We start from the raw sequence: 13,345 nt of genomic DNA on the forward strand, positions 1-13,345 counted from the left end.
CTTACGGTATTGTGTGCAAAAAAAAAAAAAAAAAGGAACCTGGAAAAAACCTGGCCAATAACCTATCTTAGTAATTTGCTGAAAACATATACTCACTTCATGAATATTCCTAATTTTTTTTTGTACTAAATAAATCTTAAATCAATAAGACATAAAGCGGTTTCTTTTTTTTTTACTACAATGCTAAATGTTTGATTTCTTGGCAATAAACTATCACTGTATCACTGTAATCAATGATATTGACCATGAATAAACCTTTATCTATCAGCATCCATAATCCAATACAATAAAGATATGTAATCAATTACATTTATATACATTTATGACAACAACAAAAAATCCTCAAAATACTCTCAGAAAAGTTGTATGCAATAAGATGAACAAAAAGAAAATAACACAAAACTCCACATGGTACTATAGCCATACATCAAATCACAAAGCCACACAAACTCTATGCTTAAGTTTGTAATATTATGCTATTCATATTAAATTGAAAAAAAAAAAACATAAATACAACAGAAGTTAGAGGACACACAAATCAACTAAGACATGTCATCATCGATATTTTCAGTCATGTAATATTCAACCAACATGATTGAATAGTTTGATTGGACTGTGTTCATTTTGAGCCCAAAGCAACATTCCTGAAATGCTCACAATATGAAAAAAAGGATATATAGAGCTGTCAGAATATTAAAGAATCATTCAGCAGTCTTTTGTGTTCTTTGAGTGCGAATTTCCACAGAAAACTCAGTAGCAATGTACACACTGTCCAAAGTCCTTTTCACTAAAAGGGTTTAATAACCTGACACTATTCTTGCAATTATTTTCTTGTGCCATACATGGCCAGAAAGGAACAAAGAAGATAAACATATTTGTCCATCAAAACTTTGCAGATCTCTATAGATTCTCCTAATAGAATCCACGGGAGTTTTATCAACACAAAGTTACCGGTATCATTTGAGCATGAAAGATGATTCACTTAAAAAGTTTGCATGTCCTTTTGGCAATCCAAAAATTAGATTCCTTTCATGGGCTGGTATATTGTAGGGGTAAGTAATTCAGACTGTTTCTCAGAATTATATAAAACTGGAAACTTCTTATTATAGATTGCCAATGAATTTGCTCAGACCCTGAAAACATTCGAACTTACTCTTATTCTTTGTACAAAAGGGGAGCATATTCTCAAGTGACATGGGGTGAGTTTTTTGTTTCTACTTCAAAAACTTTAAAAGTATATTTCTGTAAGATTTCATACACAATGTTAGGAGATGTTATTCTTCCACTATGCAAAACTTTGTGATGTCTGCAAAAGGGATACACAAAATTTGAGGTTACCTATTGAAAGGGTATAGAATTTTGCATCTCTACCTAGCATATCAAATTTGGTGTATAGAGTGAGGCTTTGTGTTTGTTGATGTTAACACAGATAATGATGATGATTACAACCAATGGAATATTAACAAAAACAATAACCAAAGAACACACTACAACTACTTGAGTGGATTTCATGAATCAATATGACAAGATCAAAAGGCATAGCAAGCAAACAGTGTGGAGTGATTGCTGTGTGCATGTTAGTGAGTTAGCCAAAAAATTTCTGTGAAATACACGAGCTTCATGAACAATGAGTGATGCGTGCAATGAGAAATGGCGTTTGCAAAGAATGAAAATAAAAGGCGGAAGAATGCATAACAGTGCGAACTTCAAAACTATTACAACTTTTGCATAAGTCATGTTTACCAATTGTTAAATTTTTAATCAAAGTGTATAGGATTGACAAGAAAGAAAAAAAAAAAGGTTCGTAAACTATGACTGTGTATCTAATTGTTCATTTTTTCTGTTCAGGGGAGAAGGAATTTAGAAGATTGTACAAACGGTACAAAGTTGAAATCATATCAAAACGGATGCGCAAAGATTTGGGTAGAAATTTCATGTGTAGTTTTTTTTTTTTTTAAAAACAGACAAACTACAAAATTATTTTGAAGGCACTTCATATATGATAAGCAAATTTATAATTCTTAGAGTGTAGATTTCAATCAAAGCAAATCTGGCTAGTTTAATGCTTTTTTGCGTGAGATATGTGTAGCAAGAGAGAAGGAGAAAAAGATGAATAGATGCTCAAATCTGAGAGAGACAAGCGTGGATACGGTATCACCATGAATAATATTTTGATTTGTAAGTACAGTAATCTGCTTGGTTCTTCATACCAGATGGCATTGCTCCAGCAATAAGTGAAGATTTTTGCGATCTTAGATATTTCCTTGGTAACGCACTCTCCAGAACTAATTAAAATCTCTTTTGAAGTTGGCATCTACTGCACACACTGTGTTTTCAATAATGTACTAAAACATGATAAGTCAGATCAGAAAATGTCCATTTGGTTTCTCCCTGTTTTTCATTTTTTGGGGAAAAATACAGAGATGGGTGGTGTTAGCTCTCCAAACATCAAGCATTCCTTCTAAGTACTCAGCCTTTCCAAGTCGTTCTCCCCCGACACCCCCTACTCGCCCCCCCCCCCCCCCGAAACCAACCAACCAACAAACAAACAAACTAACAAATTAACTGCCCATCCTAGCATACAGCTTAGATAATTGATTACTGACTCATTTTCAATGAAAGGCATCGTGAGAGCCTTATACATTCTGCCTTCCTGTGCCTACAAAACTGGAAAAAGAGAAGTAATGAATTTTCTGGTTTACTATAAGATATATGAAGAGTTTGTTTGCAAAAACCGATAAGTCCATTTTTGAAAATGTTGAAGTATGTCTTTGTCATTAAGTACAAAATAACACCTTTCAAATGTTATATTGGTCACTACATATAAAGCTATATATTTGAAGTTATGTTCAAAAGAAGCAAATATTTTTTATTATTCTCTTTATTTTTCTTGACCTTTAATCGCAAATATCTCCATTTGGCAAATATGGACTTATCGTTTTTTGCAAACAAACTCTTCATATGTTGCTTAAAATGCCTCTTTATTATAAAAATATTTCTCTCCTTCTTCACACCATGTTTTTGACATTGTGAATCAGGCTTGCAGCTGATGTTGGAATTACTTTATATCATCTTTTCCTTGAAAATTCACTTTAATTTGTTTGAAAGCCCACTAGAATGTCATCCCATTCTCAAATTTGCTTATTGAAACAATACGTCATTTAGAACGAGAAGTGCAAGAACAATGACCCCCACCCATTAAAAAAGGACCAAACCTACCACTCAAGATGAAAATATCCAGAAATGACACAAGGAACTACTAGTCTGAAGAAAATTATCAATGTCAGAAAAGCATCAACAGCAACTCTCAAACGAAAATTAACTACTCAACTGTATGGCACAGGCAACATATTGGCAATCAAACAACTTAAACAATTCAATCAAGCAAGAAATTAGCATAAAAAACAGCAAAAACAAATTGGAACACTCTGCATCACTTTGGAACACTCTGCATCACTTTAAAACATCAACTACTAAAACTGATGTTAGTAAAATCTTGATTCATGCTGACAAATAACATTTGCAGTGTTTGTGTTACTATAGCTTCTTTATTTGATACTTTTGTTGTCCTTTACCTGAACAGACATAACAAGGCATAAAAGAAAAGGTGGAAATTGTTGAAGCGTGTGATGGAAGTATCGGGATCGATGGCAATGGGGCCAAAGATCTGATTCGGGTCAAGCCAGGTGGAAGCATGGGGAGGATGGTGGGGTTAAAGAGAACAAAAGCAATGAGAAAGAAAAAAAATGCAAATGATACGAAATCAAATAAAACCATGCATGACCAAAAGACAAAAAAACCGCTATGGGATGGGAGGGGAAGAATAAGCAAAAGGGTGTAAAATGGAATGGTAATAATCCCATGATTTGAGGAGGAATCTATCCATCAAATGACTCACATTTTGAAAGTCTGAAAAAATGTTTTTTTTTTCTTCTTTCAAAAAATAGAAATGATATTGGGGACTAAAGCAGCTACAACGCAAAGGGAACAGACAACTTCCCCTAGAGGTTTCAGTGGAAATATTCATTTTCTATTGTGAGTTTTAACGGAGTAACAATTTTCTTTCCTTCATATTCTATTCATTCATTTTTCTTTGTTCCAGACTGTTAAATAAGAGTCATTTTATGGATGTTAGATGGCAGACTAGCATTATTCTCTTTAGGAAGAACCCATATCAGCAAAAGGCAGGCAAAAGATGATGAGCAAAAAGGCAGCAAGATGTCAACAATTTGTCATTAAACTTTAGAAGCTGTCATCACAGGTCTCAGCAGCATTTAAACTTTTAGATGTTGCATTGTAAAGCACAATATTGTTGCGGCATTGTTGCCGATGGTTTCTTTCTTTTTTTTGTGGCATTATTTTCATGAATTTCCACTGGCATTCATTGTATACAGTGAAGAAAAGAATTATCGCAAGCATCTTCATTGTGCGAATCTTTGCTCCTGGGACATTTGAAAATCAAATTAAAATGCATGCAAACATTTCTGGTCTGACAGTATCAAACAAAATAAGAGAATCAGACTTTCCTCCAGGGTTCATGGTTGTACCTTTTGTGGGTACATCACGATTTTGTAAAGACATCAGAAATCTGCTGGCAATCAAATCCACTTAACTGTTTGAAGTCAACAAGGGAAATACTTTTCCAATGTGCACTCACTGTCCATTTAAGTTTGAACAGATCGCGAGAGTGAGGATTGGCTTAAAACTTTTGAATTGCAAATGGTATCTCATCCAGCTGCCTCTTTGCCATTCTAATGGTGAATTTCATGCATTGCTGTCATGCAGGAAAAATAAAAACCAACAATGGAGAAAGCATTAGGCCCAATGCTTGCCACACCCATGCTCAATGACAAGGGGATTTCCCCTTCCTAAAGTGATGACATCATTGGGGGATTCCCCAGAGATCACCAACAGGCCTGCCTACCTGAACAGCAGTACCAAGGACATGAAGAAATGCGCAAAGTTGTTGTGCCGAGTGATTTGGCTGTCCCCTTCGTCATCGGGTGCTATGTTACCAAATATCTGTAGGCCGACCATGTGGGTGTTTCACATTAAAGCAAAAAACGCCTCCTTTGACATTTCGAAATCAACATGAATTCATGTCCATTCATTTAGGAATGCCAAATATTCCAATTCAATCACACATTCATCTCATTTCATCAATATCATTGCGGTTTAGCATACAATCATGATCAAAATGTAGTTAGGACATTCTGAAAGAAATAAACATTCGATATAAAAAAAATCAATGCAAATATACAGAAGCATTCCATCAAAATGTTGCACAGTCTTATGTAGGTGAGACATTTGTGACAAAAAACACATGTATGTTACCCCTTTCAGATTAGTAAAGTAATATTGACCTGTTAAAGATTTGATTCACTGTGTGGTTTGGGCTTGTCACAATTTCACAGAAAAGCATTTCATATCCAGCATTAGATTTTCTCATACTTCCCAAGAGAGGATTTTGGTATAGGTGAAACGACAATCGTCTTTATTATATGCATCCCCATTTGAAAAAGACAAGAAAAAAAATACGAAAACAGAAACTTGACATATTCCTGTACAACAGATTGACAGGACATCATTCCTCATAAACATATAGTTACAAAATGTGGACTCATCTTCATGATTCAGAGCTTGAAACAGATAAACTATATGTAAATGTGCATCACAAAAACAACAAAAAGTCTGATATTGTGTGACAACTCAAAATAGGTGAAATAGGTCAATCCAGTCTATCTTGATTTTTTTTCATATTTTCTGAAAGAGCAATACTTCATCTCCATTATTGTAAAGTTTGGAATCATAAAACAAACTGGAAATTGTGTTTTTAGCAGTTTTTCTAGCACACCTTTTTGTTGTTGGTAGAATTGTGTGATCAGGTGTGTCTAACCTCACATAAGCTCACATGGGCACACATCGTTACAATTTGTAAACCCCTGCGACAAAATTTGTTAGAGTTTTCGCTGAGCAATGTATGACATTACCTGCATGCCGATGATTGCATAGATGAAAAACAGCATCCAAATAAGGAGGCAGACCCATGGTAGAGCCTATACACCACACGCACAAAAGGAAAAGAAATTTTTAAAAAAGAGCATTAGAAATCTCATCGGGGAAGCATCATGACATCAGAAAATTGTTTGCTTGTGCAATGTTTTTGTTTTATAGAATAAAGATAGAGTTTACACCATAACGAGTGACAAAATTGGTGTTTTGAATCCATTCATTGGCATCTATTTTGCTACTTGGTGCAGAACTAAGCTGTACTTTCATCATTACATCTAACCTTTAATGTCTATTACCCTGTATGATTTTCTCTTTTTTAATTTGTAGGAGTGGGTACAAAGTCTTTTTTTTTACTTGTACAAATTTATGCGATCAAGCAGCTTAAGTGAGTGAAATTCCAGCTGCCATTTTATTTCTTGTGTACTTGTTTCATTGTGAATATGATTTTGATATTGATGAGCAAAATTTCAAGAATACGAAAAAGTGTTGCATGTGCATGTATATGGGTTGCATGTGTGTGTGTGTGTGTGTAGGAAGGGTAGCTAGGTTAGCTAGGGAGAATTGTTTTGAGAGATGGGTTTTATTTAAGATAAACACACTTCCTTTTTTTTTTCTTCGGTAATTGCTGTACTATTGCCATTTCATTTGTTATATGGGAACATGAAAATGTATATTTCAGTTGTTATCTTTAAAGGAATTATTCTTTTATGTTTGTATAGTAATACCAAAGTAAATTGATGTTTCTTGTATTATTTGAATGGAAGTGAATAAGTATTATATTAAAGGGGAAATTCAGTCCAAAAATAAGTTAGTCTGATAACAAAGAGTAAAATATTATGAGTTTAGTGGTATGATTTTGATCAAAATTGGATGAAAAATAAGGAAGTTATCACATTTTGAAGCTTCACTATTTTTTAGGGAAACAGTTCTTGAATATGGTCAATATGAATATTCAAATGGCAAAGTGAGCATGTCATTCCCTCACAACATACCATATAATTTGTACATAAAATTTTGAAATTTCCACTTTTTCATTCAAACGCAATTATGCCCAACGCTCAAATCCACATATATTTAAGTGATCAATATTCAACCAGGAATAACATCGTGCTTCAGGCTTCGATCAATGACAGAAACATTGAATTTTTGTCACTTTTGTGTACACAATCAATGGAAAATTGTGAGGTTATGACATGATTAGCTCACTCATTTGCATATTCATATCCACTGTACAAGAACTGTCTTGCAGAAATTAGCAAAACTTCAAAATGTCACAACTTCCTTATTTTCATCCGATTTCAGTCAAATTTTTACTGTTGAACTCGTAAGATTTTACTCTTTTTTTTTTCAAACTATTTATATTTGGACTGGATTCCCCTTAAAAAAAGTAATGTCTATCTACTGAACTTACCTTGAAGGACTGAATGAAAGTCCAGAGCAGAATTCGAATTGAGGATCCCTGTCTTAGAAGCTTGATCAGCCTGGCAGCACGAAACAATCTTAGGACGCTCAGGTTAATGAAGCCCTCCTGTTCAGTGACAGAGAAGACGGGGTCAACGGTGGACAAGAAAAACACGAGGGAGGGGAAAGAGATGGGGGAGGGGGGGGGGATAAAACAAAACTCTGATGATGCATCAAGTAATACCACTCAATCATATTCATCTTATCTAACCTTTGGCAACGATAACAACAACAAACACTAGCAACAACAATAACAGATATGTCATTCGTCATTCCAAATGATTTTAAATATCAACCTGTGATTGATCATGCACATTCGAATGAGAAATTTTGTAATGATATTCGGTAATACCCATGGAGGTTGTGACTTGTTCAGTTTGTGTATGAAAGATGGCGTACATACAATGTCTCATCCTGAAATCTGTTTGCTGCGGTGCCAGCTAGTCTATTCCCATGATGTGCCAAATGTATGTCAAATCATCATGTGGGGTTTGAAGCTTCAGACTTCAGATGAATGATTTAATATGTAGCACTGCCATCTGAATTGATGGGCATCTTTCAAATATCTTGGAAGATGATCATAGCAATTTATCTACTTCCTGACCAAAACAAAACAAGTTTAAAAATCATGTGCCAATCTTTTGTTTGTTTGTTTGTTTGTTTGTTTTTCAGGAGAAAACACCATAAATTAGAGGTAAATCTTTGGAGAGATTTTTCTTAGTTTGGTAAAGTGAGAAGAAGATGTTTAACAAATTGAAATAATTTCAATCCTTTTTAAACTTATTTCTTTTTCATCGGCAACAGAAAAAAACCCATCTTTTCCACCTGTAGGCATATATTATATAACATCATGATATGCAACTTGACTGGAATAAATTTTGATAATTCAAGTGATTTTAATGATCATAAACAAGACTGTATACTATCTTTAATAAATGACTGATCAGAAATTATCATGAATTTTGTATTGAGCAAATGTGAGCAAATAAGATATAAACAGTATGGCAATTTAGCCCACAATGACTGGTCAAAATATTTCTTGAGATACCAGTAATCAACGCAAAAAGAAATGGCATTCACATAATGACAATGAGTGGCATTGTGATCTTTGGAGTGTGTTTGTGTGTGAATATGTGTGTGTGTGTGTCTGTGGATACAAATGTTAAAATCATCTCGCAAGTGAACATTTAAAACAAGAAAAAAATATCCCATGCTCTGGCAAAAAGAACAAAAAAAAAAGAAGAAAGTTCAAAAGAGTTTTTTTCTCATGAATGATTTCAGAAAAAAAAATTACTCTTTGCATTAAGGAGAGAGAGAAAGAGAGAGAGAGAGAGAAACAAAACATGAACATGAATACCAAGCAAATAGCAAGACATTTTGAAATGATATGCTAAAGTACTCATGAATACTCATTACACTGGACAGAAATGGAATTTCATTCTCAACCGACAATGATATTGTAATGATGAAAGCAAAGTGTAATTTCAGAAAGGTCTCGCCTACTACTTTCCTGTTCATTGATCCTGATATTGATAAGGATTGCAAATTTCTGTGCTTTGCTAGTTCATTGTGGACAATTCTAGAGCTTAAAACGAGGGGTCAATCAAATTACATTTCAAGAGACACATAACGTAGCATCCTCATCACAAGGACGGAGCAAATGACCACTGTTGTTGGGACAAATTGACCAAATGACCAATGTGCAGCAGATCGGTAGCATGGACCAGTGATGAGTCACCGTTCTCAAATTACACCAATGCTTTTCTTAAGCTAAACTTTACGGGAAAGAAGTCTGAAATTAAAAAACAAAGTCTTCATTCATATGCATGTGAATCATTACAAACAATAGTAAATAAAAAAAAAAATCAAAAGAAAGGTCATACGCAATCACATCGAACGCAAAAATTGGCACGTCGATCAAATGAGGAGATGGTAAATGTACGAGCATGGAATTCAAACAGGGAAATATCAAGATACTGGGCTGCAGCAGCGACATTCATTGCATAACCATAGCAACAACTGAAACAAAAAACAAACAAAACAAAAACAAAAACAAAAGAAAAACACATGAAACATTTGGCACCTTGGCACACATTCTAGTTCTGTAGGATTTATATGAAGAGATTGTCCATTTCACCCTCCAATTTTTGGGTGTGGCCAAAAAAAAAATTGTGGACTTGATTTTGATATATGAGTCTGTGGCAAATTAAGATTTTATGAAAAAAGGAAAAAAATGAATAAAAAAATGCTAGGAATGCCATTGAAGTGCTTCCACGTACTCTGACTTAACATACATTCTTTTAGGAATTTATCAGAAACTTATCAACTGGCGAAGTGACCAATTTTCAAGAAAGCAAAGAAAAGTCAACTTTGTTTCTTTGCCCTCCCTTCCTCTTTCCACTACAGAAAAACCAGTCTTGACTGAGTCCTTATCATTCATCTGTATCAGAAATAGCAAATTAAGAATAAAACATGACAAATCCTTTTTTTTAAAGAAAAATGATTCTGCTATGAAGCAGAACATCACCTCAAACAGAACCTGAGTTTAGTCCTTTCTTTTCCTTTTAATTTGGGCAACTGCCATGAAGTTTTGTTAAGTCAAAGAAGTAGGCCTACACATTGCTGTGTCATGAAACTTGCTATGAAAATTAAAGTGCTATGACCAGGGAAAGGCACACGTATAGCATATATTGTCCAAGCTGTGGCAAAACATTATCAATTCATATGCAACTGTTTATAAATCGCATGCATAAGTCAAAAATTAAGGACAATAAGATGAATGTTGGAAATTTATGACATGCTATCTTGCTAAAACGCTGCTAAGGGGCGTGTGGTACGAGCATGCCAGTGCAGGTGCATGCAATTAGCCAAAACTATGTGAAGTTGCCTTTGATTTATTTCTAACGCGACTGATGGATCGATTCGTCAATCAGGTTAAGTATCAGGCCGTGAGTTTGGTGGTGGAGAAAGAGAAGAATAATTTTGGTCTGCCTCAGGGGAATTGAAGAAACCACATCTGTTCCTGATGTGACAACAGCTGCCACGTAAGGGTATGAATGCAATTTTTCTCTTCATTCACATTCTATGTTCTCAATCAATTGCAGCTGTGTCTTTTCTTCCCCTTGGTTACAAAAGCCTGAGGCAGTTCATGCAAGCTCTTATGCAAAACATGTGATCGGCCACACCCAAAGTGACCAAATTGGTATGAGCCCCTAATGGGTGAAAACATACACCCCAGGAGTAGTCTCTTCAAGATTAATAATCTCCCAAACAAGACTAGGTATAAATCAGAGTGCATAATAGCATCTGCAATCTTCCAAATATCTATTCAGTAAATGATACTGCTAGTACTAGGGGAGACAATCGATAGGCAGATTTTGTACATGATCAATCTGATTCCACTCAAATTTAATTTTTTTTTCCCCCCAAACTCCTCAGACCAGTAACATCTATGTGATTTTGTTGTTGTTGTTGTATGTTGCTGTGGTTTATAAATGCCTGCCTGTAAGCCATACAAAGACCGAGTGATGTTTAGTCTATGAGAGATGGATTTTCACGTCTGAGACACGGACAGTTTCTGGACAATGCACGTGAATGCATTCGGCACTCTGTACGGGGTGAGGTGGAGGGGGAGGGGAACAAATCAAGGCAAGAACAACAAGCAAATCACACAGGTACAGACAGACAGACAGACACACTACAAGACAAGTCGGGATGACAGACAGACAAAAAAATGGTTGGCAGTAACAAGAGAATGACGGTGCAAAAAAAACAACAACAAAAAGACTGACACGTTGCGGGCAGGAGAGAAGGAGGAGAGGGAAGAAGTTCTAGAATGGCGACTTTGTAACGACAGCATCCAGACATCGCATCCAGTTAGAGACTGATTCTGATGGAGCCGAATCATCAAGATATCAGTGGGTACACTAGATGCTGCATGCTATATTCAGACCTATTCATCATTATCTTTCTTTCTTTTTTTGTGGTCATGCTTCCCCTTAAAAACATTGAATTTTCTCCCTGCAGTCTTTCTTTCTTTCTGTTTGTTGCTGTACTTCTACTGAGATCGATATACAATAAGGAGCAAATTGTTCCAAAAGCAATGATACATTCTTCTCAATGATGCCAACATCCTTAAGACTTCTCCACAGAGTTCATAACATTTATATTTCAAACTACAGAGTATATCATGTTATACTTGGGGAATATTTTTGAATACCGTACACCGTTATCTTTGACACCTACTAAGATTTAGGCTGGTTTCGCGATTCTTTACAGCGATACCAGACTAGCATTTAGCCTATAAAATATGCAGGGGTTTTAACATTCTGATTTTTTTCTATTTCAACTTATGCATGCTTGTCAGGCACAGAAAACAATTCAGTCAGTCTGGATCAAGACCACAAGAAGAAAATATAAATAAAAGAGTGAAAAGAATAGAACTTGTGTTGAATGAGAGCACTGATTAGATAATTGACCCTCAGTGCATGATTGGTCATAGTGTGGCAGAGACAAAACTCTGTTTAATAATGTCAAGGATATTTAATCCCGTTGCTTGGCAGTCTATTCCCAAATGGAAGATTCTATGGATGGTTCTGAGCATTAGACACTAGAAATTTATCATGACTGGCAGTTCACAGACTGCATCCCGATTATGTATATTCTGCTTTTCACTGAACTTTGAATTCTGCTTTACAGCTCTTAAGAGGATTAAGTCATATCGATCAGAAGTGCTCGGCTAGCTGTTTTGAGTCGGAACAGAAAACTAACATCATATCAACAATCATTGCAAGAACAATGGGGGAAAACAAAAACAAGCAGAAGCAAGCAACAAAACAAATGTTTGTCCGTTTTCTTCTCTTTCTTTGGCAGGAGTTTGTGACACCAAAAACGGTTGACACTGAGAAACAGAACAAAACATATTCATTGGCAGTGTGGAGGTGTTTGTGGGAAAGTAACTGTTAGCAATACATGTATGCCAGCACCTGGGGGTGGGGAATAAAACAGGCAGGGGAAGTGGTAGAGGGGTGGGGGAAAGGAAAGGGCATGGAGGGGGGGGGGGGGGGGTTCGGTCAGGTTTGCGCAGGTCCCAAAGGAACAGGTAAGCCATACACATTACTTACCCTCTGCAAATCAAAAACAAAAAAAAAGTAGAAAAGGAATACAAAAAAATAAATTAAGACATAAACAAGCAGTCTCTAGGGAGGGTTTGGTACGCTCGGGAGGGGCAGCCATATAATTGAGGGGGGAGGGCAGGGTACCACGGATTTCTTGTTGAATACAGATATGAAATGGGACAAGATAACTCGGGGGACTGATAAACGGTTAGAACCACACAGTGGTAATAGGGACAGAACCAGCCAAATTAAGAAAAAAAAAGGATACAATAATACATCTAGAAAATGGGACAGGTTACCAAAACACACTCTCCGGAGGAAACTTCACACAAGGGTCAACAAACTTTTGCATGGGGCGTGGACAAAAGGTTGTCACAAAGATTTGCTTAGTCCTACACTGCTCAAAATGAAATCAATAAATCCTATCTGATGGCCATAGCAACTAAAAGCCCTTGCCCAATGATACTGAGGGTGTTTTTTTTTTTTTCATGATGTTTTTTTCCTAGATGGTAATGATGGAGTAATGTTAAGTAGGAGCTAGTTGACAGTGGAAGGGGTACAAATTTACACCTCGGACGGTGGGGAGGCGGGAAGTGCAACGCTCATGTGTTTTTGAGACAGTGACAGGCAATCACATTCACAACGAACAGCGCACCCATGCGGAGTGACTGAGGGCAGCAAACTACGTAATCCATCTCTACTGTGTGTATAATAGCAAGCCATGGTACAGCACCAGCTGTCGAGACTGTGTGCAA

At 36.0% G+C, this 13,345-nt stretch overlaps 1 protein-coding gene across 10 annotated transcripts in view; it reads right to left on the bottom strand.

Annotated features, from left to right (window-relative positions):
- The window catches only part of LOC139740142 (voltage-dependent calcium channel type A subunit alpha-1-like), a 280,936-nt gene that overhangs the window by 72,234 nt on the left and 195,357 nt on the right, over positions 1 to 13,345 (bottom strand). For all 10 annotated transcript variants that reach the window (XM_071650722.1, XM_071650727.1, XM_071650721.1 and 7 more), the window contains 3 exons: positions 7,424 to 7,540; positions 5,991 to 6,056; positions 4,925 to 5,022 (listed from right to left, as the gene is read on the bottom strand). In XM_071650722.1, coding sequence (XP_071506823.1) covers positions 4,925 to 5,022; positions 5,991 to 6,056; positions 7,424 to 7,540 — 281 coding nt within the window. The remainder of the gene's footprint in view (positions 1 to 4,924; positions 5,023 to 5,990; positions 6,057 to 7,423; positions 7,541 to 13,345) is intronic.

This window comes from Diadema antillarum, unplaced genomic scaffold, assembly GCF_040938485.1.
Source record: "Diadema antillarum isolate AM-2024a unplaced genomic scaffold, OU_Dant_1.0 seq00000837_RagTag, whole genome shotgun sequence".
NCBI lineage: Eukaryota > Metazoa > Echinodermata > Echinoidea > Diadematoida > Diadematidae > Diadema > Diadema antillarum.